Source organism: Metarhizium acridum, assembly GCF_019434415.1.
Source record: "Metarhizium acridum strain ARSEF 324 chromosome Unknown scaffold_574, whole genome shotgun sequence".
NCBI classification, from domain to species: Eukaryota; Fungi; Ascomycota; class Sordariomycetes; order Hypocreales; family Clavicipitaceae; genus Metarhizium; species Metarhizium acridum.
In genome coordinates, this window is record NW_027094044.1 from 472,219 (window position 1) to 497,065 (window position 24,847).

At 48.4% G+C, this 24,847-nt stretch overlaps 4 protein-coding genes across 4 annotated transcripts; 3 read left to right on the forward strand and 1 right to left on the reverse strand.

Moving 5' to 3' along the window:
* Positions 1 to 4,750: 4,750 nt before the first annotated feature.
* J3458_020586 (uncharacterized protein) lies at positions 4,751 to 7,351 on the forward strand (the record flags this gene model as incomplete). Its single annotated transcript, XM_066122123.1, has 3 exons — positions 4,751 to 5,671; positions 5,731 to 6,126; positions 6,363 to 7,351. The coding sequence occupies 3 exons, from the start codon at positions 4,751 to 4,753 to the stop codon at positions 6,864 to 6,866; spliced, it is 1,821 nt and encodes a 606-aa protein (XP_065972749.1). The 3' UTR covers positions 6,867 to 7,351.
* Positions 6,889 to 7,371, reverse strand: J3458_020587 (uncharacterized protein; the record flags this gene model as incomplete). Its single annotated transcript, XM_066122124.1, has 1 exon — positions 6,889 to 7,371. The coding sequence occupies one exon, from the start codon at positions 7,369 to 7,371 to the stop codon at positions 6,889 to 6,891; it is 483 nt and encodes a 160-aa protein (XP_065972750.1).
* Positions 7,372 to 9,998: 2,627 nt separating this feature from the next.
* Positions 9,999 to 20,053, forward strand: CSF1_3 (fermentation associated protein). The gene is made up of 2 exons (XM_066122125.1): positions 9,999 to 10,201; positions 10,271 to 20,053. Exons 1-2 carry the CDS (start codon positions 10,146 to 10,148, stop codon positions 19,869 to 19,871), a joined length of 9,657 nt encoding a protein of 3,218 aa, XP_065972751.1. The 5' UTR covers positions 9,999 to 10,145; the 3' UTR covers positions 19,872 to 20,053.
* Positions 20,054 to 20,803: 750 nt separating this feature from the next.
* Positions 20,804 to 24,618, forward strand: EFT2_3 (translation elongation factor 2). Its single transcript, XM_007815922.2, has 4 exons — positions 20,804 to 21,172; positions 21,502 to 22,234; positions 22,312 to 24,087; positions 24,157 to 24,618. Exons 1-4 carry the CDS (start codon positions 21,165 to 21,167, stop codon positions 24,172 to 24,174), a joined length of 2,535 nt encoding a protein of 844 aa, XP_007814113.1. The 5' UTR covers positions 20,804 to 21,164; the 3' UTR covers positions 24,175 to 24,618.
* Positions 24,619 to 24,847: the final 229 nt, after the last annotated feature.

Below are 24,847 nucleotides of genomic sequence, written 5' to 3' on the forward strand. Positions count from 1 at the left end.
TTAAAATTATATACTATAAAGGATTTAAAAACGAAAGAGTAAACGCGCTTAGCTAAAAAGAGAACTTAAAATCGAATAAGTAAGTAAGTAATACACCCTTACTACGCGCTATTAAGAATAAGAACCTTATATTAGGCACCTAAGAAATTAATATAACCTAGTAAGTTAAGCTAAATAAAATATAGATATATTAAATTACATTATACATTAATAATAATAGTTATTTGAATAATTAAGAAACGAAAACGCATTTATTTAAGAAAGGTAAGACCTTCTTATATAATAAATGGTAGTATATTCCTAATATACTTTAAGAATAGCTTATTAAGGAAATATACGAGCACCTATTACACGAATATTAGGGTGTAGGGAAAACGATTAATAGGCTAAGAAGATCGTATAACTTCCTAGAAAGCAGAAAAATAGTATAAGAAGTTATTAAGAAATGTAACACGTGTAATAAAGTAAAATTAGCGCGACACGCACTATACGGAGAATTACAACTAATATTACTACCTAAAAGAGTATAGTAAACTATTATAATAGACTTTATTGTTAAACTATTAAAGTTAAAAGAACCTATAATAGGAGTAGCTTATAATAGCATTCTAGTTATTGTAGATAAACTCATAAAATACGCCTATTATATTCTATATAAGGAATCAAGTAATACTAAGGACTTAGCGTATATATTCTTTAAAATAGTTATTATATAATATAGATTACTAATAAAGCTTATATTAGATTATAATAAATTATTTACCTTAAACTTTTAGAAATGCCTTATAGAAACTATAAAGATTAAATAAAGCTTATTAACGGTATTCCACCTATAATTAGATAAATAAATAGAAATCTTAAACTAAATACTCAAATAATATTTATAAAGCTATATTAACTATTAATAGAATAATTAGGTAAAATAGTTACTATTAGTATAATAAGCTTATAATAGCTTTAAGATTAATAATATAAAGATGTTACCGTTTAGGGTAAACTATAGATTTAACCCTATTATTAAGATACACGTAGTATAAAATGTAAACGCATTAATAGCTATAGCGTATATAATAATAATAATAGAAATATAAAAACACTTATAATAGAAATAAATATTTTTATAAAACTAAATAAAATACTACGCGGATAAAAAGAGATTACTAGCGCTAATCCTAGAGAAGAGATATAAAGTATACCTTATTTATAAAAACATTAAAACTAAATAACCTAATAATAAACTTAACTAAAAGAAGATTAGACTATTTCTTATTAAACGGAAAATCTTAAATACCAACTATAAACTATTATTACTAGATAGAATAAGAATCTATCCTATATTTCATATATTACTACTAGAGAAAGCACTAGATAAATTTATAATTGCTATAAATATTATAATAGAAGATACTAATGAATATAAAGTTAAACGAATACTTAAAGCACGGGAAAATATAAAGAATTACTATTATCTCGTTAAATAAAAGGGATATTTAAACTTTAAAAACACTTAAAAACCAGCTAAAAACCTTACGAATTACTTAACGTTACTTAAATAGTTTCATTCCTAAAAAACGCATTTTAATTAATCTCTTAAGTATTATTTAATAACTTAATATTAAATTTAGCATTTAAGGAACGAACTAAAATAGAATCTAGATTCTTAGAAGAAGTAAAAAGGACCCCTATAGTCTTTTAAAGCTATTTTACTTTCTTATATTCCACACGTTTTAACTCTTTAACGTTATTAATACTACGCGTAACCACACGTATTATTTTCTTAAACTATAATTTCTTTTATTTTTAAAGACAAAGAACCTTCTCTTTTACCTCTTTTAGCTTACGCTTTAACTTAATATATTAAGACGTAATATTTCGTAATTAAGTAAGAGACACTCTTTAAACGTTACACTGTAATAAGTTTAAACGAATACACTTCGTATATTAAGAGAAGTTAAAAGAAGAAACTTAATATTTAAGAATACTATAGCTCTTATAAGCGAAATAAAACGGTATAGTTAAAAGAAAAGAACTCGTAAGAATAGCTGCTAAAAGATCGTTATAATAAAGAACTAATACCTTAAAAGCCTTTAACTTTTACTTAATAACACGATTAGCGGGTATAATAGCATATAATAATAAAAGAAAGAAGTTACCCTAGGACCTTAAACGGCCTACTTTAATAGCCTTAAGGATAAGACTAATAAGGGAGAGGTATAATATTACGAACGTTACTAAACGCGGGAAGGACTAGGCTATACTAGGGAAGGCAAAGCTATAATAGGGGAGAACTAAGACGTCACGTGCCAGGTCACGTGATTATAAAGTGATTAATGGATTACCTATTAATTACTATAAGCTAAGTAATTATTAGATTACTTATTAATTACTATAAGTTAGGGATTAATAAATAAACAAATAATTAGGGTAATTATAAGTTTATAATAGAGAGATAAATAAGTACTTAAGGAGGGGGTATTTCGTTATAGTAGATAGTTTAGTTCTCTATTAATTAATCTAAGTAATAGTTTTACTATTAAGAGTTATACTCTTAACGGCCTTATTATAATACTACTTAAAAGCTACTTTATAGCATTTAACCTAACTTACTTTCTAAGAAACAGACCTACTGTGCCTTAGAACCTAAGCCACCGTTACAAGAGAGTATATAGGGGTTTAAAGTACCTAATAACGCGATAAAATCTCTTATTAATAAAGGTTACTCTTACAAGACCTACTACTCCCCTATTATTTAACCTATATTATAGTTAACAGCCATTAATATAAATAAAAAGAGCTTCTGTTAGCAGAAAAGTCCCTGTAAATAAACCCCACTTACTTCCTTGTTAGGTCACTCATAGCTAAACTTACAGGGGTTGGATTGTAGATGCTTTCTTCCGACTATATGCTTAGCGTTCATACTCGACTCTTAAAGCTCTGTTACATGTTGCAGGTTATATTAAGTGCTTTAGACTTCATAACTAGAACATCTCTTGCGCTATTAGACGACCCCCCAGCCCCCCATCTACTACGAAATCTCTCACTTCCACCGCACTTATCACTACGTATATGTGGATTATCTTCAGGCGTGTCTTTTGTTTCGATAACTTGGAAACGACTCGAAACAACGCCATGAATACACAAGGTTGGAGTCTATCCGGCTTGGCTGTACCTGGCAATTGATTTCCCCTAATGCCTTGCCTCAGTGTCACTGGCATATATTGAAATGCCAGGAGGGACAGTCATCTGTGTTGCATATATTCTCTACTTCGAGACCTCATGATGATATAAAGCTGATTTTACAAGTGATTGTCGTGCGTGACGTGTTGACCATCAACCTGGAATTGATGCTTTTACTGCTCTCTCTACATGGCCTTCTCTTACGTCTTATACAGTCCTCGTGAGTATTCACGCATCCTTACAAGTAACAAGCTCTACACTCCACAGAGCAACTCTATGGTCTGCACGCAATACCCTGCCAGGAATGCATGTACAGTTCATATTGTCATTTCCGGTGCGGCATCCTTGTTCCTCCAACTCCATTTATGGTTTCAGCAGCCCGGATTGAGACCCTAAGGATCCCAGATAAGTTAGAAATAAATTGCACAGGTGAATGTTGTATTTTGATTGGCCGGTGTACCCAAGATTGTGCAAATCTTCCCGCCGCTGCGGCAGGTAGTGGTACCGGAGCAGCTACCCGCATTCTCGCAGTTGAGCGCGTACTAGGTACCTGGGGCGCGTGAATACAGCTTTGATAGACATATTTCGTTATGCCTCCCCGTGCTGTCCATGGTGTTTCTCCGACACCACCAACTATATATAGACGGCATGTACTTTGTCATGTCGCGGGAGCAAATACCCCAGTACGGAATAGATCCTCAACTGATTCGTAGGTGTTTGGCTCGATTTGCAGTTGCATCGGCGTCCTCTGAGTATCGCTGCTTAGTCGATGAAAACTTTTGCTATCCAGAGACATCCTTCGTTTTCAGTCGTACTCGGAAATGAAGTGGCCAGACAAGCAACTCTTAGTGGCCAAGGTAATTAGATCAGTTTGAGTACGCCTATGCAATCCGGGCCCAAGGACTGAAAAGTGAATCAAAAACTCTGACCTAGTTGCGCTCAGGATGAATTCGTTCATCACACCTGCAAGGCATCGCCATCCATCGCATGGATGTAAACCCCCCCCCCCCTTGGAGCCGATTCCAACGCAACTATTTATTCACGTGGTTTACATACCGTCGAATCTACCTTATTCTCCTCCGAACTTGGCGTCTCCAATTTCTACTTCCTGTCCAGCTACATTACCGGCCCCCACGTGCGCTGACCATTCGTGCTGATAGCCCCCGGCAAATGACGAATTGGCCAAGGATAGTCGACGCCTGTCGCAAGTTTTGGTCACGCGAAGTAAATAGTAAATACTGCCTCATGTGCTCGTATGTTGCGGGGTTTGCTTCGCGGTAGAACGGCGCCATGACATACTCCGTACGTGGCCATCTGGTGGCTGTTATATGCAGTCACTACAGTCGCAGGTGCAGCTAACTTGGCAAAATATGCCTTGGCGGACGTAAGTTGTTCCTCAAGTTAAGCCAAGAGCTTTTGTCTAATGGAAACTCCAGACCGGGTCAACCGGAGGCGGCAACACATTCCCAGGAGCCTCGTGGCCATTCGGCATGGTGAAACTCGGACCGGATCTATACACCGGCAGCGACTCTTACTCTGGATACCAGCCCGCCGGTAATTTCACAGGTTCAGTATGCTCCATGAATGCGGCACCGGCGGCGCGCCGAAGTACGGCGTGGTGTCACAGATGCCGGTTGTCGGGGCCGTCACGAACCCTTTGAGCGACGCCATGAATGATACACGCGCTGAAAAGGACTTGACCGAGGTGAGATACTACAGGCCGACTTTGGGCTCCGGCACCTTCGTCGAGCTTTATGCGTCCAGAAAGGCCGGTCTATACCGGTACGGGTTTCCCGACACGACGGCGCCAAAGAACGTGCTCGTCGATGCATCGCATGTCTTGTCGTCATATAGAGGCCAGGGTCTGGAGCAGCATTTTGTGGCGGGAAACATTAGCATAGTCTCGACCAAAAAAGGAAATACAGACCTGAAATACATGGGCTGGGGAGCCTATGACAACGTACGCATCGTCGGGGATCCGTACGCCAACCAACTAACACCGTCACATCTCAGGGTTGGAACAGAGCTGCTCCCTGGACCGTCTACTTTTGCGGCCACTTCAACCGTCCTTTCACATACAAGAAGTTTCTGGGAAAGGACAAGACTACCGACCATATTGTCGAACTCTCCAACAAATCTGCATCATACCAGTCCGACACCGCCCGTCTCGGCGCCTTATTCACCTTCAACCACACCAGCGTCGTCTCTCGCGTCGGCGTGTCCTTCATCTCCACGGACCAAGCGTGCGGTAATGTCGACGAGGGGATTCCCCCAGGGGTCAGACGGCTGGGAACTTGGAAAGAAGACACGAGACGAGTGGAACGTCAACGGCTTGGGAAGGATCACCACCCCAGACACCAACGTCACCAAGCTGACGCAGTTGTATACGGCCATGTATTTCATGTACCTGCTGCCGACGAGAAAGACTGGCGAGAATCCCGGGTGGAACAGCAGCGAGCCGTATGACGACGACATCTTTACCCTCTGGGACACTGTGAGCTCTGTATCCCGATTGTCGTTGCCGTCTCGTGGATTCGCTCACACGTTCAACAGCACAGGTGTACCACGGCGCTCTTCCATATTCTCCAGGAAGATTACTACGCGGAATTCATACGCTCTCTGATTGACACGTATCGTCACACGGGCTGGCTTCCAGACGGCCGCTCATCCTTCTCCAATGGCGCCGTGCAAGGCGGCACGAATGCGGACAACGTCCTCGCCGACGCGTACGTCAAGGGGGTAGCTGGCACATCGCCCGACCGAGGCATCAACTGGGAAGATGCCTACAAGGCGCTCCTCAAGAATGCAAATACCGAGCCCCTAAACAACCATGATCTCAGAGATCCAACCGGCAGCACGGCCGAGAGCAAAGGCGCCCTACCTGATTACAGCCAACTCGGCTACATCACACCCAGGTTTGGGCGATCCATCAGCCGGGCCGTCGAAATAGTAGTTACCCCATCAAGATCCCCTCTTGTTGAAGTCGTAATATCCTAACAACAAGTCCTTCAGTTCGATGAACGACTTCTCCCTCGCCGTCGTGGCCGCCGGTCTCGGCAAGGACACCTTCGCCGCGAACCTCAACCGCTCGCGCAACTGGCGCAACCACTGGAACACAAACATGACGGCCCTCAACTTCACTAGCTTCCTCGCCCCCCCGCAATACCAGCGGCTTCCTGCCCCAGGATACCCTCTCATGCGGCGGCTGCTACTGGCGCGACGCCTACTACCAGGCGCTGCCGTGGGAGTGCTCCTTCAACGCGCACCACGACCTGCGCACCGTGATAGAGTACATGGGCGGGCCCGAACGCTTCGTCCAGCGGCTGGAAAAGACCTTTGAGCCAGGCGCGTACCCGGGCAACAGGCCGTTTGGAAACACCATCTTCAACCCGGGCAACGAGCCGAGCTTCACAACCCCCTACCTGTACCACTACGCGGGCCGCCAGGACCTGGCCGTCAGGCGAAGCAGGCACATCGCCAAGTCGTACTACGTCCCGAAGCCGGATGGACTGCCGGGAAACAGCGACGCAGGGAACATGATCAGCCTGTATCCCATGACGGGCACGCCCTTGTTCCTCATCGGATCGCCTGGGTTCGCAGACCTGACCATCCACCTCGGCGGCAACGCGGCGAGGAAGCTCCGCATTACAAGCACCGGTGGGGAGACGCCATTTACGTGCGCAAGGTGACGCTGAACAAGACAGCGTATAATCAGAGCTGGGTGGATCGGGAGCAAGTGTTTCGGTCTGGCGGGTCGTTGGAGTTTAAGTTGGGCCCAGAGCCGCTGAATTGGACGACGGGGGATTTGCCGCCTACCATGGGGGAAAGAGATCCTGAAGACGCGAGACTGGCATTGCGCAGGTGGGTTGAGAGCTCAGGCATAGGAGCATCGATGAACATTTTGTGAGATCCTGGTAGGGGAACGGTCTCAGAAGACGTCACAAACATGGTGGGGGACTGGAGGCAATACTTATCTCGCGAAAGGTATTCGTCTATCGCGACATACATGAATATGACGGACATGCTGGGCAAAGACTCGGGAAGTGGGTGAAGATTCCTGCCCCAGATGATAGCCCATTTCAACGTGGCGTGGTGAGCAGAGCAAGTACAGGGAGAAAATATTTGCGCAGACAACAGAAAATGACACATGGCCGTGGCATAAGCCCAATTGACACAATTGAAACCAATTGTCATGGCAATTTATCAAAACTCCTCGCTATGCAGAAGCATCTTAGTATACACCCCGAACATGTACATGAGGCAAGATGCAATCTAGATCGCTTATTCCCACACGTTACGAAACTCGTCGCTACCATCCACGTGGTATCTATGCGTTTGCTGTCCCTCATCCGTGGCTGCTGAATCTCCCCTTTGTCCAGCTTCTTCCGGTTCAGGTTTCTGCACACTTGCACTTGCTTCAGTTGTGCTTGTGGGATCAGGGGAATGGGCAGGAGCGCCTTTTCCGAGACCCAGGCCTGCTGGATCTGGTTCCGGATGCTTCACTGCTTTCTTCGTCTTCTTCTTCTTTTTGACGACGACTACAGGCTGTGGCTCTTCTATTTGCTGGGATGATGATTGTCGGGATGAACCTGAACTCGAGGTTGCTGCTTGTGGCGGTGGTGGTCGTGCTGACCTGGTTGACCAGGCTGGTGATGTACCGTTGTGGCTGCTCATCGACGATCGGTATCGCTCAGCCAGTGGCTCGCTGGCTGTGATGACCGGGTACTGGAATTTGTTAGCTTGCTCTACCATGTGAGGATGAAGCATGTACGCACATTCCAATCGCCGTATTTCAACTGTCTTGCAGAATTATACAAGTGCTCTTCATCCTCATCCAACTCGGGCTCATCAAAGGTCCCATGCTGCTGTTCAAATAATGTATCACCAGTTCTACTTGAACTGGGCCCGCCGAGCAGCGGAGAGGTGGCGCTGACTTCGCCTGGTCTGGGCAACCAGTATTTTGCTTTCCCTCCACGCTCATATCTCATGCCCGCGTCGATCCTTGCGAGGCGTGACTGGGAGTCTTCATGGGCCATGACCTTGTCTCCAGAGTCGAATGCCCGGTAGCCGTAGTTATTGCCCCGGAATGTCTCCTTGGAGTCCTCAATGAGATCCTTGACGCCAAAGGAGTCCTTGAGCGCGTGGTGCAAGGGCATGCGCGCAGATAGGATATTGTTATCGGCGAAGTCATGCCATGAGAAGGCGTACCAGTGGGCTACTGCAAACGCCGGCATCTCCACACAAATCAGTGCATCTTGGATAGCAGCGGCAAGATTGTCCCTCGTATATCCCTGGACGTTGTCTGGAATAGCGCCGAGCCAAACGAGAATGGACAAGAAGAAGCCTTGCCAGTACGACGCAAAAATGATGAGTTTGATGCAGAGGAACTTTGGGACAGGGCGGAAAGGTGTCAAGTCACGGTGCATGCAGACCCAGAACAAACCAAGCGAGTACAAGCTCACAGTCACGCTGATATTGTAGATGATTCCACTCCAAAAGTAACCAGACTTGGCACCAATGTATCCCTCTTGATAGGTGCCCGTCGCTTTCATGACGATGGCTGCAATGGCTAGAATGGGCTTGAGCCACGCATATTGCAGGATTCCCCGTTTGATGGACAGAAATGTATGCGGATCTGATATGTCAACTTTGCGTAGAATGTGGTTCATCGGCCAGAGGTGCTGGACGGGGGCACGACCATGCGCCATAATAATCAAGGCTCTTTCTCCGCCCAGGTAGTTGATGAGGAGCTGGAAGAAAGTGTAAATGGTGAAGGCTTCGTATATGTCTCGGACAGGGTCGATAAATGCAGCCGCGGTAAGCGACACCATGCTTGTGAAAGACGCAATCGAATAGATGGGAACCATGAGCAGGATTCGAACAACGTAGCGCTGAAGCAGGGGCTTCCGGTAGTTTTTTGCCTGAAGCCATATTGAGCTAAGGGACCGGGACTGTCAGCTTGACACGGCATGTGTGCGTTTTTGCATCATCTGGGACAAAACATACACGACGGAGAGTAACGTTGCTGCAAACGAGGCAACGCCGGCGACCACCGTGGTAGCATATGTAAATTTGGCTCCTGTGCCTCCATCAGAGGCGATGCTAGCCGTAGTAACAGACATGGCGGCAACGGAAACGGCTGCCGAGACGTAGCTTGTGAAGCCGCAGAAAAGCTAGGTCATGACTGAGCAAGGAAAGAAGGTAAAACACGTCGAGGCTAATGAGCAAGCACTGCGACCATGTAGGGCTGGAAGCGCGGAAAATATTCCGGCAAAAGCAACCGATACTGGCTGACCGGCGCGATGACGGCGGTTTTGGTACGGAGGGCGTGAATGGCGACGGTGGACAAAGGACATGGAGCACTTGAGAGGACGAAGCTGCGAAGCCGCGTGTGTGACGACGTAGACGTGCATAGTCGGTGGATGGATGGAGCATTGGCTTCGCGCTGGTTGGCTATTCACGACCAAGCTGTCACAGGCCGGCATAGAGAGATGGGGCTGCTATATTGACCATTTGCACAGGCGGGCAAACGACAGGCGGGCCACTAAAATAACCCATTAGCGGCTAGTCCGGTACATGTAGTATGTACGGAGTACTTACGAAGCACTGTAGTATTGACCTGCTTCAATGTTTCGTCTGGTTGTCTAGTGTTGGGTGCCTTGCGAAAACATCTGGACTGGGCCCACCTGGACAGACAAGCTGCAGCTTAATTAGCTGCACATGCAATATTATGCATTCACAATTCACAGCTCAACGACTTGTGCCAATCCATTGTCGCGCCATGTCACAACATTGAACGTCCACCAGGAAGCAATAGGTCCCAATTACCTGTCGCGACGGGGGCTTCCAATCACCGACTCTCAAGTTCTCATCCAATGCGCGTCGCTGCCCCTGCTGTTCTCTCTGGACATGTTTGTTGAGTTCACTCCGGCCAGGAGGGCTGTCAAAGCGACCTCCGACGCGATACAATGACGCCCGTCGACGTGATGCTGGAGGCTCGAGATGCTCGCCTGGGCTTCAATTTGTACGCTGCGCTAATACGTCCTTTGACTTTCTCGAAAGCTGCATAACTAACCAGTCGTCCCCTTTCCAGCGAGTTTCTCGTCTTCTTCATCATTTGCGGCCTGCTAACCGTCTTCTTCCTGCTTTACTTCAACCGACTCTTTGCTTCCGCCGTGTCGTATGCCATTCGCACATATACATGGCACACATACAGAGTCTATATTGACATCAAAGCGATCCAAATCTCTCTTCTCGGAGGCCGCATATTCTTCACCGGCTTACGCTACCACGGATCCAACGAAACTTTCCTCGTCCAGCACGGAGACATCACTTGGAGATATTGGCTACGCCGAGTACGAGACGCCGACATAAACCTCTCTAATTGCTCTGATGGTTCTTCGGTATCGGACAGCCAAAAGAATTCTAATTTGCCGTGTCGCATCCATGCCAGACTGGTCGGTGTAGAGTGGTTTGTGTATAACCGGAGCCCGGCATACAATGACCTTCTCAATGGCTTGCTCAATGACGACCCTTCCGCCTCGAAATCCAGCGGCATTTCTAACGCAACGGAAGAAGTTGCCCTTACGGCTCGAAGGGGCTACCAAAATGGCTCCGCAGAGAAGAATAAGCTCGCGGTCGATGCAACAGCCCAAGCACAACTTTCGGAGAAAGCCAACCAGCCTCCTCCGTCCTCGCCCCCGGAGCGCTCATCTACCGCTTCCCAGAGCCCCAGTGAGACTGCAGATGGGAATGACGCCAGCAATTCCCTACCACCAATGCTTCAGCTGCTCCCGATTCACGTGGAATTTCAGAAACCTGCCCTGGTCGTTGGCAATGACAATACCAAGGCAATCCTAGTCTTGAAGGCGAACTCGGCTTCGACAATTGTAGACGCAGGGCATACGAATACGGTTGATCCGTACCGTCAACTTTTCAAAATAGAATTTGACCACCCCGTCATCGAAATGCGAGAGAACGATGAATTCAAAGAGGACCAGGTGGCCCGAGCCACCAGGCGACGAGAGGACACCTCGAGCTTGGAAACACCCGCACAACGATCCTTCTTCCGAAATCGTTGGCGGAAAGTCTTCAACTCTCTTCGAAATATGGTACCATATTTTCGTCGCTCTGTAGAATCTTTTTCCGCCGATTCAAGAGCCGCAATGGGCACAGGTGTGTCTCAAATACCTGGCTCAGGTCACTGGCAAGGCTTATCAAGGTATCTGGACGATAGGTATCAAGATGATAAGTCAAGGTGGTCTTCTGTCGAATATGGTGCTGTCAATACAATTCTTGACTCTCCTTCAGCTGCGCTCACGGTTTATTGGGATTCCGTATCCAAAGTCACCGCCAACGCTCGCAGACACAGCAGCTCGAGTTTCCACACGAGCATTAACGGAACTGAGCCTCCGGCGTGGGGAATGTCCTTGTCAGTCAAAGGTGGAACAGTCAATTACGGCCCTTGGGCTGATCGACAAAGAGCAGACTTACAGCGAGTCTTTTATCCAACGCTGTGTAAGAATAGCACGGCTGCTGTGCCATTGGCTCCCGGTTCGTGGAGGGTCGCAACACAGTTCAACCTTTTTGTTGAACTAGAAGACGCCGTGACTCTAAGAATCCCCACTAGAGAGGAGTCCAAGAATTGGCGTTGGTTTGGAAAAGAACCTCCAATCGGGCGACAGGGCGTTACTGGCAAGAAGAGACGCAATCGGAACAAAAAGAGCAGCAAGGGGGATGCTCAACCAGCCCGACCTGCCGGTTGGCTAGAGATCAAGGTTCCGTCGAATTCCACGGTGTCCTATTCGATGGATATGCTAGGACGCTCAACGGGCTACCAGAATCGTTTGGACATTGACCTGCCGAGCACCGAGCTGAGAAGCAGTGTCAACCACGACTTGATGTGGAAATCGGGGCCACAGCGCGTTTCTTGTGACCTGTCTAACCCTCTGACATGGAACACCCTACGCAACTGGTCCTTCAATATAACCTGCGACGACATGAAGCTTTATCTCCTACGGGATCACATCTTCCTTTTAACCGACTTGGTCGACGACTGGGCCAGTGGCCCTCCATCCGAATATCTCGTATTTACGCCGTACATATACCACTTGAAATTAAACCTGAACAACTTGCAATTATATCTTAATGTTAATGACGAAAATATCATCGACAAAGCCACCGCGCATGACGACAACACCTATTTAATTTTATCTAGCCCAATTTTAAAAGCGGAAACATCGATACCCCTTGACAAGTTCAGACCAAGCAGGAATTCTATTCCGTTTGACATTCGTGCCGACACTTTTGATTTGAAACTACACACCCCCCAGTCTAACACCCAAGCTGCCTTTTTAAGCTCCAATGAGCTTGGCCATGGGGAGAGTCTTGCTGTAACCGGTAGCTACGAATATAATGCCACTACATCAGTTGCAAACACAGATACTCTGATATTAAACGTCCATGGACAATCTCCATATGCATATCTCTACGGATTCATCATAAGATATGTAATACTGTTGAAGGAAAACTATTTCGGGGACTTTGTCCACTTCCGGACGCTTGACGAATACCAAGCACACCTTCAACTCGAGCCTCAAAAATCCAACACTGACGCTCTACACCGACCTCCAAACAAAAAGTCAAACGACCTCGATGTCATCTTGTCTGTCAGAGTCGATGACCCGCGCATTTTGCTGCCTGTTAATCTGTATTCTGCCAGCCGTTATGTGCAATGCGAGCTGGCTAACTTATCCGTTGATCTTCGATTCACGAATTACTATATGGACTTGGAGCTCCTGCTGAGTCCGCTTAGCCTGTCGTTGGGATATCCAGCCCTCTCACCCGGTAGCCCAAACTCTTCCTACACCGACACGCAGCTTTTCGTTGACGGAGTTCGTGTTTTTGGCCACCGTACGTTCGGCCTACCTCCTTCCGAACCCACGTATTTGTGCAATTGGGATGTTTCAGTCGGAATGGTGGATGGCGAATGCACCGCCGACTTCCTGACTTCATTGGCCAAAGGCGGTGTGGCGTTTGGATTTATGTTCGACGATGTTGAGAATGCCCTTGTTCCATACTCTTCTCTTGTCTTTCACGATGTCACTTTTGTGAGAGTGGACGTTGCTTCGGTTCGCTTGTGGTTACATGTGGATGAGGCAGCCTTTCTTCTGTCTACAGGATCTATCCAAGTACGAAGCAATGACTGGGGCGGCACTCACTATTCGAAGCGTGCGAACATCGGCATACCCAATATCGAAATTTCTTGTGTGAATGCGGAATCTGCGTCAAGGCATACTTCTCGACGTAACCACCCAGTAGACACTGCGGCTTACTTGAAGACAGATGTTCAAGTGGCTTCTATTGGGCGCAAGTTTCACTTCCAGCGAGAGCTGAAGATGCAGCAAGACTTGATACGGCGGGAGGATCAACGCACAGGAAGGACGCCTTTTCTCCTCCGAAAGCCAGTCGACCCAGACTTTGTGCCGGAGCCGTTTGATCCCCCAGCACAATGCGTGCCGCCGCCAGCTTTCCCTCTCACAGAAGCGGATGATGTTGATGACAACGCATCCTATCGAAGTATCGGGACGTCTCGCTTTTCCGGTCGTTTGCGACGGCAAAGCTCCTTTTTATCCTCCAGCTCAAGTCATACCAGTCTTCGTAGTACAAGGACTGAACTGCGTAGTCGTGCCAGATCAAGACAGGCCGCACTGTCCACTCAGCCCAGCGGCACAGAAAAGGAGAGGCGCGTACCAGAACAGAGAGGAAGTATCCTATCCCAAGGCCTGCGGCTTGCCGCCATTCAACAGCCAATTCAAGACTGGCAGCAAAAGGAACATACCGAGCACTCATCTGTTGCATTCTCCAGTCAATACTTTGCTCCACACTTTCCGCTGGAAAGCGTCCGTCCAGATGGTCGCGAGGCAACCTTTGAGGAGCTCGAAGACGAGGCCGACGACGACTTTTTTGGGACGGGCGGTTCTCTTGATGATTTAGATCCAAACAACCTCAGCGATGATCACGCACAAGCAAGCACCATGATTGAATTTACCACTGGTATTACCGCCTTTATCAGCCCAGAAGCCGTGCGCTACGTCAACTCTCTTTTGTCAGCCTTTCAACCAAGTGAGCCCGATGACATTCTCGATTCACTCCAAACCAGCACCATTGGGGACATCTTTTCTGAAAAGAAGCAGAGACACATCACAGGCTCCATGCAGGATATCTTGGTCAAATTGCCAAAAGCGAATATTCGATTCCTAGACTCATCTATGCTGGACTCACCAGACGCCTCCCAAGAAGAGCAAGACCAGTATGACATTCGGATATCCAAAACATTGCTAATTACTCGCACTGTTAAGGACCGTACCGGAGATAATGTGACTTCTCGAACTTCACTTCATTTCCGTTTAAAATCTGCAGAGATATCGGCGTCCGAACGGCTGTCTTCGATTGAAACACCCCAGGCAGCGATCATGGTCAATATCGATGATGTTAGTGTGTCACTTGGCGCAAAGGACATTACCTACTTCGATGCCGACATTGGTTCCATTGTAGGCAGCACAGCGTCTGGCAAGGTCGAATATCTGGCGTCATTGATTCACCGTACAGGCAGCATCGCCTCTGAATTGGGCAATCTTTTATCCGAAACCGCCTCTCGCAACGACAACCGAATCAAGTACTTGGTCTCCCAGCTGTTAGAGGATGGTCATGCCACGAATGACCCGTCGTTCCTCATTCGGCCCTCTGCGGTGCTTCGATCTACCCATGAGCACATGAGGACAGCTGATTCATGGAAACTGATGATGCGACTGCGACAAATATGGGCAACCTTGAGTCAAAACCAGAGGAGGGAGCTAATCGATAGGTGCAGAGACAACCCTCCAGAGGCACACCCAGATGTTGCCGACCGTGTTGTCTCTTCATTTCAGAAATGGCGATCCTGGGATTTACATGATCCCAGGAATGCCGTTTTGATGAAGAAAATATTTGGGAAGGCCATCGATGATAAAGAAGAGCCATCACAAGAGTACCCTCTCCTTGGAGCCTGTCGATTGGATGAGCTTCAGTTTGTGTTAGATCCTGGCCCCAAGCAGAACAACATTGGATTTCTCGACATTGCTTTAAGAGTGGATAGACGACCGCCAGGTCAACGGGATGTTCTTTCCGAAATGAAAGACTTTGATGGCTCGTTGACGATTTTAAATCTTTGTTGCGCAGAGGCTGCGATTCATTTGAACTGGGAGCTTTGCGAATTGGCGGATGATGTCTTGCGCCTTTACACCAAGGCTCAGCCACAGCCATCAGAGAAGACCATGTCGAACAAGCAACCAAAACGAAAAATTGCCCAGTCATCCGCGGCATATCATGTAGTGTTTGAAGTTGTGAAAGGGTCCATGGAGGCAGAAACTGTCAACTTGACAGCCAAATCCATCGGTGATGGACTTAAAACGTCAATACTCCTATGCCACGCGGGTGAAGAGCTGAGTGTTGCAAATGTCATGCTAACCTCCAACGCGGTTACGTCGAAGCTGCAAAGCCATGGGAAAATTCTTGGTGTTTTGCAAATCCAGAAGCCAAGCGTATTCATTGCGCATGAACTTCACAAAACAACAGATATTGACGCCCATGTCGTCAAAGTATCGGCGAGTTCTCCAAATTTGGCTTTACGGGTCAAGGACGACCCCATCGGTCTTTTAGAAGTGCTAGACTTGCTCATCAGGGATGAAGCGGCTCAAGTCTATAGGCTTAAAGAGCTCATTCCATCGTCTCCAGAAGGTCAGAAGAAGCGCGATAAGATCAAGCAGCGCATTTCCACCTTTGTGCTCAATGTTGCCATGTTCCTGGATGGATATATCATCAACATTCCGCTGTTACAGTCCTTAACATATAAAATTACTGGGTCTGTGGCGAGAGCATCATGCGCTGCCAACTTTGGAAAGGACATCGTTTTCGATTTTGATATCAAGGAGAACTCTCACGAGATGCAAATCAATGTGAAGAATGAGCCGCGGAGCATTTCCTTGCTAGAGATTCCACCGGCAAATGGACGAATCACGAGTAATATGCAATCGACAGAAAATCTTATAAGTGTGTTAGCATCTATGGAAGTCATTCGCCTGGACGCATCGGCTATATACAGCTTACTAGCCGCACTGAATCGACCTCAGATATCTGGAGCTATAGAGGAAGCGCAGCAACAAGTCAAAATAATCCAAGGGCACGTAGGTGAGACATTTGGCACGCAAAGAGAGTTGGAGGCCAAAAACGCTTCTTCATTGCCTACATCGACTCCCAACTTAGTCTATAATATTCACTTTGCTTTGGCTGGACTACGGATTTTGGCCAGGACGCATCTCAAGACCGTGGAAGAACCCATGGCCCAGATCTTATTTGCGTTAGAAAAAGTCACTCTGCAGGCCTCAAACCAACAAGATCCAAATTCCTCACCTCTCAAGTACCCTGATTTATATGTCAACTTGCGCCAAATTAGTCTTGACATCCGTCGTGGAAAAGAGAATTCGCTACGGTCCTGCGGCAATCTGACAACTGGCATCAATATCTCTGCAAGCTCTCAGCGCGATGATGATGGAAGGGAAGACTGGTCTTTACACTTCCGCAACGATGACTTAACTCTGAACCTTTCCCCGGAAACTGTTTCGACCATTGTTGATGTTGTTGGCTATATGGGATCCAAGATTAGAGATCTGGACACGTCCCGTGAACTGGAATATCTTCGCAAGCTGAGGCAATCCAGACCAAAGATTAGAATCAACGACGAGGAACAAGATTGGGGAGAAGAAACAGATATTTTCGAGTCTGTTCTATCTTCCATTACATACCGCTTTGAGCTGCGAAATATTTGTTTCTGCTGGGACGTGGCAGATGGAACTGTTGATCCAGACTATACCAAGGAGGATCTAGTCTTGTCGATAAAATTGATCGAGTTTGGCACCCGGACTCGAAAATCTGCAAGACTGACAATTGAGGATTTCCTCCTGCAGACCGTTCCCCCTGGTCAGGACAAGACTATCCGATCTCTACATTCTGCTCTTTTGCCCGAAGTCATGTTCAACGTGGCGTATGTATCAACCGCGGATGCCCGCCGTATGGCATTTCAGGCCGTGGGTGACTCACTTGATCTTCGATTGACTTCAGGATTCATTGTGCCCGCTGCAAACCTCATACAATCTATTTCATTGTCCATGAAAAACGCACAAGCGGCTTCCTCACAATGGACGATTGAAGGCCCAGCAGCTGTCGAATCCCTAGCGTCTAAAAAGACGGAAGACTTGACACCCACACGACAAGGGCAACGTCGCATGTTCGGAAACAAAAGACTGGAAAAGTTGCTTGTTGACGCAGACTTTGCAGGTGCTGTTGTGTATGTATCAACCAAAAGGAATGCTGCCAGTGCTGTGCCGGAATCAAAGTATAGTCAGCCATCCCTCGCAGGCAAATACGGCCAGTTCAGTGCAGATGATTCAGGCTCAGGGGCTGTATTACGCAGTCCGGGCTTGGCATGGAAGGCGGAGTATCGCGATAATGGCAAAGAGGATCCGTCTCTTTACGGAGAAATTAAAATCAACGCGTCAAGCAATATCCTGTATCCCTCGGTTGTTCCATTGGTTCTCGACATTTTGTCTTCAGTAAAGAAAGTTGTCAGCCACAACGATGCTAATGCTGGTACGGAGCAGAAACCAGAACAGTTGGAACGACCGGAGCTGAAGCAGACCAAATCTGGAGATGAAGATAACTTTCTTACCGCCGATCCAAGTGCCGTACTTGGACGCTTGAGGCTTAATCTAGGCCTGCGAATCTGCCGACAAGAGTTTTCACTAAGCTGTCAGCCCATAGCTAGGGTGTCCGCTACAGCTTGTTTTGACAGTATATACTTTACGCTCATTACCGTTACTTCCCAAGAACAAGGCAATTTTTTTGCCATATCAGGTGTGATTGCCAAGCCCCAAGCATCAGTGCAGCATGTCTACTCTCGGGATTCTACGGCCAGCTTCGAGCTTGATTCGGTCGCCATATCTTTCATGAACAGCAAGCATTTCAGCGGCACAAGTGGTGTATCAGCCATTCTAAATGTCAGCCCAATGAAAGTCTCAGTCAATGCAAAGCAAGTACAAGATTTTCTGCTGTTTCGTGAAATCTGGTATCCAGAGGAGCTACGACAAAAGTCCGCGGTGCAGGTCCCCAAGATGCCAACAGAAACCTCTCAGGCCCACTTGGTACAACGGTATCAAGAGGTTGCCGCAACAGCTGCGTTCCCCTGGACAGCAACAATATCCATCGCAGCGCTTGACGTCTGCGTGGACCTGGGGCAGTCGATTGGCAAGTCAGTATTTCAGATCAATGAGTTCTGGGTGTCGTCCAAGAAAACGTCCGACTGGGAGCAGAACCTTTGTCTGGGCTTCAGAAAGGTTGGGGTAGATTGTACTGGCCGTCTGAGTGGCTTCGTGGCCTTACAAGACTTTAGACTGCGATCATCGATCCAGTGGCCACAGCGGGAGGAAGCTCTCAACGAGACGCCACTTGTGCAAGCATCACTGGCATTTAATGCATTGCGCGTCAAGGCAGCATTTGACTACCAGGCATTTTTGGTAGCAGACATTACATCTCTCGAGTTCCTGATGTACAATGTCCGAGATGGCGGTGACAGAAATGGGGACCGACTGGTTGCGATCTTCGACGGCGAAGCCGTGCAGGTGTTTGGGACTACAACATCAATAGCACAGACTGTTGCGCTTTATCAAGCTTTGCAGAAACTCATTGAAGAGAGGAGAGAGAACTTCGAGTCGTCAGTGCGAGAGATTGAAAAGTTTATGAAGCGCAAATCTATCAGCTCACGCACGATATTGCAGATGCCTCCAGCAGTGCCAAAGCTTCCGGTGGATGATACGCTGTCCAAATCACCAATCTCTCTTGATACTGATGTGGTGGTGACTCTGAAGGCGTTGAACCTGGGCGTTTTCCCTAGTACCTTTTCCGATCATCAAGTATTCAAGATGGAGGCTCTCAACGCGTATGCCCGATTTGCAGCCAGTATTGAACAACGCAAAATACACAGCATTCTACGAATGACTCTTGGTCAACTACGGATTGGTCTGGCAGGGGTTCGAGACGCCGAGGCGCCGAAGATGCTCAACGAGATGACAGTGGAAGATGTAGTTCAAAGAGCTACAGGGTCCCGCGGCGGTACCATTCTTAAGGTCCCCCGCGTCGAAGCCGTGATGGAGACCTGGCAGAAACCAAGCAGCAACCATATCGACTACATATTCAAAAGCGCCTTTGAGGGCAAAGTAGAGGTGGGGTGGAATTACTCTCGCATCAGCTACATCCGCGGGATGTGGGCCAACCACTCCAAATCGCTGGAGCAAACATGGGGTCGACAGCTACCGATGACGGCAGTCAAAATCACGGGCGTGCCCGAAACCGAGGGTGAGCAGCAAAAGATAACAGCCGAAGTCAATGTCCCCCAGTCCAAGTACGACTACCTGGCGCTCGAACCACCGGTGATTGAGACGCCGCAGCTGCGCGATATGGGCGAGGCGACGCCACCGCTGGAGTGGATCGGGTTGCATCGCGATAGGCTTCCCAATTTGACTCATCAGATTGTGATTGTGTCGCTGTTGGAGTTGGCGGGCGAAGTCGAAGATGCGTACTCGAGGATCCTGGGATCTACCTAGGTATCGGTGTGAGTCATGCCTGTGTAGAGCTTTAACACTAGCAGATGGACGTGAGTGTTGCAGAGTTGAGGCGGGAAAGAAGAGAGAAATGGAAATGTAATTACGGCTAGATGTATATGTACAGTATGAGTCATTAGGATTATCTAAAAAGATGTGGCCGTGTCCATGATTTGTACGCTGGCTCTGGTTGAAAGTTGTATTTTGAGGCTCAAGCTGGTGACTGGGATGAGGCTGCTTGGGGTTGAGGAGAGCTGACTGGACCTTGAGCTTGATTGTGTAAGCAGCTCTACGCCACACCAGCCACACCTGCGTGTGGCATGGGGAGCTTTGTTTCAGCTTCTGGCCACAGCTACTCTGTACTGGACGATGTAGACAGCTCAAGGACATAACCTACCTACCTAGGTACCTAGGTAGGTACCTCAAGTAGGTGGGCAGTGCCTTCATCAGCTGGCAGTCTAAGAACATAATAAGTGTTCATAATGTCAGATGTACGAATGACTCTGTGTCCAAAGATTGCTTCTTGATACGCCTCAAACTTACAAAGATGAGCTCAACCAAAGTGGTGGGCGGAGGGCTATTGCCCTCTCAGCCTCTCATGCTTGCATGAGCAGGTGGTTATTGGCGGACAAGGAGAAGCGTCAAGCTTGGAGGGTTGGAGGGGTATTTTTTGCCCCGCCTCACTCGCACTCTGAAGACTGGGCCATGGTGGGCCGCAAGAGGGGCCTTTCCACACATGCTCTGAGCACACATGGACAGAAGGCAGGCAAACAGCGCCGGGCAAGGCGGGACAGGGCCACGAGCGGCATTGAATTGACGCAGCTCGCACTAGCCAGCAGCTTAGAAATGAATGATAGACGCCCATGGCAGGGCCATTGAGCACACAGACGGCTCTGTTGACCCGTTGCCCAGCTGGCAGGATGGCAGGATGGCGGCCCACCCGCAGGTTTTTTCCGCACCACATTTTCCGTGTTCCCTCGCCGTCTGCACTCCTTTCCCTTTCCTTTCCAACCTCCAAACCCGTCAAAGGGACCATTTTTTTGAAAAAGATTGACAGTCCGCCTGTCTCTCTTTTTTTTCCCATTTCGTCACTTTGATACCCTTTGGTTCCGTGGTTGAGTCATCTTTTGGGTGGCCAACTAGGCTTTGCTTCCCAAGCGAAACAAACGAAATAAAAAAAAATACAAAACCTGAGCGCGGGGTGAAAATCTTCAACCCCGCTTTGCTCAGCAACGAGTTTTCTCCTCCTACAAACCACCATCACATAGCGAGGTCGCCCTCAATAACACCGCCAAAATGGTCAAGTAAGTGCACTCTTGCGTGACGGATGCCTTTCTGGACATGGTGCTGCAGGACTTCTTTTCGGGCATGGTTTTTTGGAGGCGGCATTGGTACCAGGGGTCGTGGAATGGCTGGCAGATCAATCTTTTTGTGTCTTGCACATGGTCCGTTTTTGTGTGCTTTGGCGGTTGACCCCACCCGGCGTTGAGCTGCTGAGCAGTCTTTGGGCGGCGCCCAGTGAGAATGTCCAAGACGGCCGGGTCATGATGGGAAAAGAGAGAGAAGCTTCCAACGGATCAAAATACTTGCAAAATGCAGCAGACAATGGCTAACTTTTTTTATCGCAATTTAGCTTCACCATCGACGAGATTCGGGCCCTTATGGACAAGCCCACCAATGTCCGTAACATGTCCGTCATTGCCCACGTCGATCACGGCAAGTCTACCCTGACCGACTCTCTTCTTGCCAAAGCCGGTATCATTTCCACCGCAAAGGCGGGTGATGCACGAGCAACCGATACTCGTGCCGACGAGCAGGAGCGTGGTATCACCATCAAGTCCACCGCCATCTCCCTGTACGGTCATCTTGAAGACCCGGAGGACATCAAAGACATTGTTGGCCAGAAGACCGATGGCCAGGACTTCTTGATCAACTTGATTGACTCGCCCGGCCACGTTGATTTCTCATCCGAAGTCACTGCTGCCCTTCGTGTCACCGACGGTGCCCTCGTTGTCGTCGACACCGTTGAGGGTGTGTGTGTTCAGACCGAGACTGTGCTCCGTCAGGCTCTTGGTGAGCGTATCAAGCCTGTTGTCATTATCAACAAGGTCGATCGTGCTCTTCTCGAGCTTCAGGTCTCCAAGGAGGATCTGTACCAGTCCTTCTCCCGTACTATCGAGTCCGTCAACGTCATCATTTCCACCTACCTCGACAAGACCCTCGGTGACGTCCAGGTCTATCCCGACAAGGGTACCATTGCTTTCGGTTCCGGTCTGCACGGCTGGGCCTTCACCGTCCGTCAGTTCGCCATCCGATATGCCAAGAAGTTTGGTGTCGACAAGAACAAGATGATGGAGCGTCTCTGGGTAAGTGAAATTTTCTCTCTCTTTCTCTCTCATAACAAACTTAAAAACAAGTCCACTAACGCAGCACAACTCTTTAGGGCGACAACTACTTCAACCCTCACACCAAGAAGTGGACCAAGAACGGCACGTACGAGGGCAAGCAGCTTGAGCGTGCTTTCAACCAGTTCATCCTCGACCCCATCTTTAAGATCTTCAACGCCGTCATGAACTTCAAGAACGACGAGATCACCACTCTTCTTGAGAAGCTCAACCTCAAGTTGGACGCTGATGACCGCCAGAAGGAGGGCAAGCAGCTGCTCAAGGTCGTCATGCGAACTTTCCTGCCCGCTGCCGACTCCCTGCTGGAAATGATGATTCTCCACCTTCCTTCTCCCGTCACTGCCCAGAAGTACCGTGCTGAGACTTTGTACGAGGGTCCCCTTGACGATGATGCCGCCATTGGTATCCGTGACTGCGACCCCAAGGGTCCTCTCATGTTGTACGTCTCCAAGATGGTTCCCACCTCCGATAAGGGTCGATTCTACGCCTTCGGCCGTGTCTTCTCCGGTACCGTCCGTTCCGGTCTCAAGGTCCGCATTCAGGGCCCCAACTACGTCCCCGGCAAGAAGGAGGACCTGTTCATCAAGGCTATTCAGCGTACCGTTCTCATGATGGGCGGCAAGGTCGAGGCCATTGACGACATGCCCGCTGGTAACATTGTCGGTCTCGTTGGTATCGATCAGTTCTTGCTCAAGTCTGGTACTCTTACCACTTCTGACACTGCCCATAACCTCAAGGTCATGAAGTTCTCCGTCTCCCCCGTCGTCCAGCGTTCCGTCCAGGTCAAGAACGCCCAGGATCTCCCCAAGTTGGTCGAAGGTCTCAAGCGTCTGTCCAAGTCCGATCCTTGCGTCCTGACCATGACCTCCGAGTCTGGTGAGCACATTGTCGCCGGTGCCGGTGAGCTGCATCTTGAGATTTGTTTGAAGGATCTCGAGGAGGACCACGCCGGTGTTCCTCTCAACATCTCGGATCCCGTCGTCCAGTACCGTGAGACCGTCCAGGGCAAGTCCAGCATGACGGCTCTGTCCAAGTCCCCCAACAAGCACAACCGTCTGTACATGGTTGCTGAGCCCATTGATGAGGAGCTTTCTCTGGCCATTGAGAGCGGCAAGGTCTCTGCCCGTGACGATTTCAAGGCTCGTGCCCGTGTCCTGGCCGATGACTTCGGTTGGGATGTCACTGATGCCCGTAAGATCTGGACTTTCGGTCCTGATGGCACCGGTGCCAACTTGCTAGTTGACCAGACCAAGGCTGTTCAGTACCTGAACGAAATCAAGGACTCCGTTGTCTCTGGTTTCCAGTGGGCCAGTCGTGAGGGTCCTGTTGCCGAGGAGCCTATGCGCTCTATCCGCTTCAACATCCTCGATGTCACCCTGCACGCTGATGCTATTCACCGTGGCGGTGGTCAGATCATTCCCACTGCTCGTCGTGTCCTGTACGCCTCTGCCTTGCTGGCCGAGCCCGCCCTGCTCGAGCCCGTCTACCTGGTCGAAATTCAGGTTCCCGAGCAGGCCATGGGTGGTGTCTACGGTGTTCTTACCCGCCGTCGTGGTCACGTCTTCAACGAGGAGCAGCGCCCCGGTACTCCCCTCTTCAACATCAAGGCTTATCTGCCCGTCTTGGAGTCTTTCGGCTTCAACGGTGACCTGCGTGCCGCCACCTCTGGCCAGGCCTTCCCTCAGTCCGTCTTTGATCACTGGCAGGTCCTGCCCGGTGGCTCTCCCCTCGACTCCACCTCCAAGGTCGGTCAGATTGTCACAGAAATGCGTAAGCGCAAGGGTATCAAGGTCGAGGTTCCCGGCGTTGAGAACGTAAGTTTATTTCATAAGCCCGCAAACTGACTGACGATGAGTATGCTAACGTGTTATGTTTGCTTCTAGTACTATGACAAGCTGTAAACAGCTTCCTTATGTGCTGATAGAATCAGGTGTCGTGCCTACACTGGCACATCTCGTCAACCAGCTACTCGTGCAGGTATGGGGTGCTTTCCTCGCGGAGCCCCAGCCGTGGCAGCTATGAAAGGCATTGAACGGCGATTGGTCGGTACGCCGACCAGGAAGTAAAAAAAAATAAACACGACAACCGAATGCCAGGCTGAGCCTATAATCAAGGGAAGCTGTATTGAGCTTTTCATATATGTAGTTATGTCGTCTCGGATCAATTATTAAATGTTCAGAATGAAATGTGTGCATGCTGTGTGAAGAACTCGGTCCAGAAATGCATTGCGTTCCAAGAGGTAAATTGTGATTGGTGTTCGGAGCTGTGTCACGGGAGATCACCCAACAGTATATCCATGAGAAAGGATTGATTGCTTCACGAGTGACTGTTTAGCAGGCTCAGATGGGAACCTAGGTGCTCGGTAGTTAAAGACGCGGTAAATGCAACGTCGTCGTTGCAACTCTCTATGTCCTTGTCTTCGGTCTCCACAACATAGGGTACTCCGTAGTCCGCGGCGTCCAGCCAATAAGGATCCACATAGTCTAAAGCTTCCAGAACAAGGTCACTACTCTCCATCAATCTTTCTACACAGCCTGGCAGACCTTTTTGCCGTAGCATTTCTTACCCCCTGGA